The sequence below is a fragment of the Triticum aestivum genome, chromosome 6D (genome assembly GCF_018294505.1).
Source record: "Triticum aestivum cultivar Chinese Spring chromosome 6D, IWGSC CS RefSeq v2.1, whole genome shotgun sequence".
NCBI lineage: Eukaryota > Viridiplantae > Streptophyta > Magnoliopsida > Poales > Poaceae > Triticum > Triticum aestivum.
Window position 1 is genome coordinate 387,290,389 of NC_057811.1, and position 3,415 is coordinate 387,293,803.

At 46.4% G+C, this 3,415-nt stretch overlaps 1 protein-coding gene across 1 annotated transcript in view; it reads right to left on the reverse strand.

Moving 5' to 3' along the window:
- LOC123145279 (AT-rich interactive domain-containing protein 5) overlaps nucleotides 1–3,415 on the reverse strand; it is a 6,542-nt gene extending 3,127 nt beyond the window's left edge. Inside the window, exons 1-5 of the mRNA XM_044564653.1 lie at nucleotides 2,743–3,415; nucleotides 2,612–2,651; nucleotides 2,274–2,326; nucleotides 2,133–2,178; nucleotides 587–679 (exon numbers count right to left, since the gene is read on the reverse strand). Coding sequence (XP_044420588.1) covers nucleotides 587–679; nucleotides 2,133–2,178; nucleotides 2,274–2,326; nucleotides 2,612–2,651; nucleotides 2,743–3,350 — 840 coding nt within the window. The 5' untranslated portion in view covers nucleotides 3,351–3,415. The remainder of the gene's footprint in view (nucleotides 1–586; nucleotides 680–2,132; nucleotides 2,179–2,273; nucleotides 2,327–2,611; nucleotides 2,652–2,742) is intronic.

The following is a 3,415-nucleotide window of genomic DNA, read 5'->3' on the forward strand; positions in this document are numbered from 1 at the left end:
ACTGATGGTTGAAGATCTGAGGCATGCCTCTGGGGATGAAGCTGACGATGTGAAGAGAGGTCCTCAACACTGAACTTGTGACAGCTTCATGGTTGATACTGTTCGGATTTTTACCTGTGTGCTGCTCCCTTTGCGAGTGTGGCTGTGCGTCTTTACAGTTGCGCTGTGCTTGTGCACTTTTGATACCTTTTAAGTCTAAAAAGATAGCAATTGCCTCTACGGTGGTTAGTGTTAGGTGATACCGTGCAAGCACTCAAGAGTTTTGTTATTTCCTTTTGGTATGGTATGCACTGAACTTGACATGTGCCATTATTCCTTGGAATAGTGGAAGCAGGCATAATATTGTGTCATGTGGAAAATAGTTCAACAGGACAAGAAATCAGTGGCGACAGAACAAGAAGTCAGTATTTTTAATACAAATCTTAACATTTCCTTGATTTTCAGTTAGATTGAAATATGAATTTGAAATCCTTAATATTTTAGACAGGGGTATGTCAACCCATTAAACTTTCATATGTGCACCAAACTAGAAAGTGAACTGCAAAAATTCATATATAGTTAAAACTCTACTTCCCAAGATAAATACCTCACGGTTTGTACCACCAGATTGTGGTACAGCAGGTATCGATATTTTAAGCTGGCCAGTTCGTACTTTGTGTTTTTCATATTCAAGAAGTGCCTGAGTTGATAAGAAACAACAGTTAACAACAAATGAAGCAAATGCATGAACATAACATGGAAATAAATAAGCTTAGAATAGTGTTTTTCTTTCTTTTATTCCATCCGAAAACTGACGAGGCGGCATCTCACAACAACAACAACAAAGCCTTTCAGTCCCAAACAAGTTGGGTTAGGCTAGAGTTGAAACCCACAACATATCGAAACCAAGTCATGGTTCTGGCACATGGATAGCTAACTTCCACGCACCCCTGTCCATGGCTAAATCTTTGGTGATATTCCAGTCCTTCAGGTATCTCTTTACGGACTCCTCCCATGTCAAGTTTGGTCTACCCCGACCTCTCTTGACATTATCAGCACGCCTTAACCGTCCTCTACGCACGGGCGCTTCCTGGAGGCCTGCGCTCAACATGCCCAAACCATCGCAAACGATGTTGGACAAGCTTCTCTTCAATCGGCGCCACCCCAACTCTCTCACGTATATCACGAGATGGCATCTCACGAAATAAGGAAATTGAAGGATCTTAAGTCTTACATAAATACTCCCTCCGTCACATATTAATTGACGCTCAAGCGGATGCATCTAAACGTATTTCAGTGCTAGATACATCCATTTGAGCGTCAATTAATATGGGACAGGGGAAGTATCATCTACTCCCTCCCATCTGATTTGCTAGTCCCATCTCCAAAATCGCAGCAACCAAGATGAAGCTAATTAAGTGGTTCTACTTCCTTTCCGGTTTAAAAGCCCCACGTGTATCCCTAGATTGACAATTTGATCAACACAACACGAGTTATATATCACAATAAATAACCATTAGAAACGTCAAATGTTGTATTTTCTAATGGCATACCGTTTATGACATACAATTTGTACTGCATTTATCAAATTGTCGATCTAGGGTACACCTGGGCCTTTTAAACCGGAAAGGAGGAAGTAGACAACATACTAATGCTACATGCATATCCACCTCTCCCCTTCATGCATTAGTTGATTCCACATCAAGAAACAAAATTTGACAGAATTTAATGTAGCCATAGCAAAAGTTTACCTGTTCCTAAAGCAATGAACCTTACAAAATGGAAAATCAATATTCTTTAGATGAGATTAACAAACCAGAAGGGAGGGAGTATCAAATATGGAAGTAAAGTACAACAGTTTCTATGAAATGAAAAAGAAGGAAGTATTATAGTTATATCTGTTTGGTTCCTAAACCATTAAGAACACTAACTATTGCAGTGGATCCATTTCAGCTCCATATTTCTATTCGTAATAACCATCCTAGTAGGTTTTAATGGTATATAGCTTTCGTTCAGCGAGTAAATTTACAGTAAAGCTCCATATGCCATAATATTGTTTCAAGAGAAACTGCTTCCCAGCTACCATAGTGGGGATGAGATGTGCTTGTGAGACAAGTACAACATGTAACAAAATTCTGCGAGCAATCTATCACCTTCTCGTAGAAAATTCGAAATGACCAAGACACCGTAGTGCAGGTCCTACAAAAAACACAATAACAACAATCAGCTGACGCAAAATTTAAATCTTTCACTGCAAACTTGTTTAACATGTATCGCTGGAAAAGAAGCTTTACTTTGGTGGCCTGAAAGTCTCTCCAACTTGACGCCATAGTTTACAAACTGTTACCTGAATAATCAAAATAAACGTCATGAATAACTATCAATGTTCAACCGAAAGATACTGCAGCATTTACAATAGAAGATGAGCAGTGGATTCTGCACAAAAGCGCAGTATCCTTAATTTTTGTTATCATCGGTGAGCTACTTGCTAGTTATTGCATTCACTGGTGGAACATGTGGAGGAACTTCAACGCTTTCGCGGTACTAAAAAACCACTCTGTAGTATCGGGATTCGGGAGCGTGTCCAGTCTGTGCCTGTTCAGTTGTGCAATGTAAAGGAAATCATCGATACCTGCTCATGGCCTCCCAGGTGAGCGACCTGCCTCCACAACCTGGAACAGAACAGCGCAAGGCACTTCATTAAGTTGGCTTAGACGAGAAAATGTGGTTCGAGTAGCTCGGAGAAACGAGAGGGGTGCGCACTTGAGGCAGTTGAGGCCCTTGCCGTAAAACTTGGGCGGCTTGAACTCGAGGCTGTGCTCCCTGTGGAAGCGCTCCAGCTCAGACATGAACGCCGCCTGCTCCTCCTCCGTCCCGGAGTCGTGACCCTCGAGGAAAGGGTCGGGCTCCACCGGCTGCTGGCTGGCGCACTGCGCCAACCCGGCCGACCCGTCGCCCTCCGCCTTCACCTCCGCCCTCGGCGACGCATCAGGGGTGGAGTCGTCGTCCTCGTCCTCCTCGTCATCATCATCCTCATCATCTTCATCGTCGTCGTCGTCCTCGCCGTCCCCCTCATCGCCGTCGTGGCTCATGGCGTCCTCGCCGTTGGTCTCCACCCTCACGCCCACGGCCTCCTCCCCCGCGTCGGGCGGCGCGGTCTCCCCGCAGTCCCCCGCATTGGGCAGCCCCGCCCGATCCGGGGAGCGCTCGCCGTCGCCGACGCTGTTCGTTTCGGGGGACGGGGGCGCGTCCTGGAACTCGTCGGCCACGGGCGGCTCCTCCTCCTTGGCGGCCCGCGGGACGGGGTGGCGCGGCTCGTCGTTGCCGTCGGCGCGCGGGAGGTCGCGGTCGGAATCGGCGCCGTCGCTCATCGCGGCACGGGGGAGGAGTGCGAATGGGCGGCTGCTATTTTCGCGGTTTGCACCGAGGGGGGAGA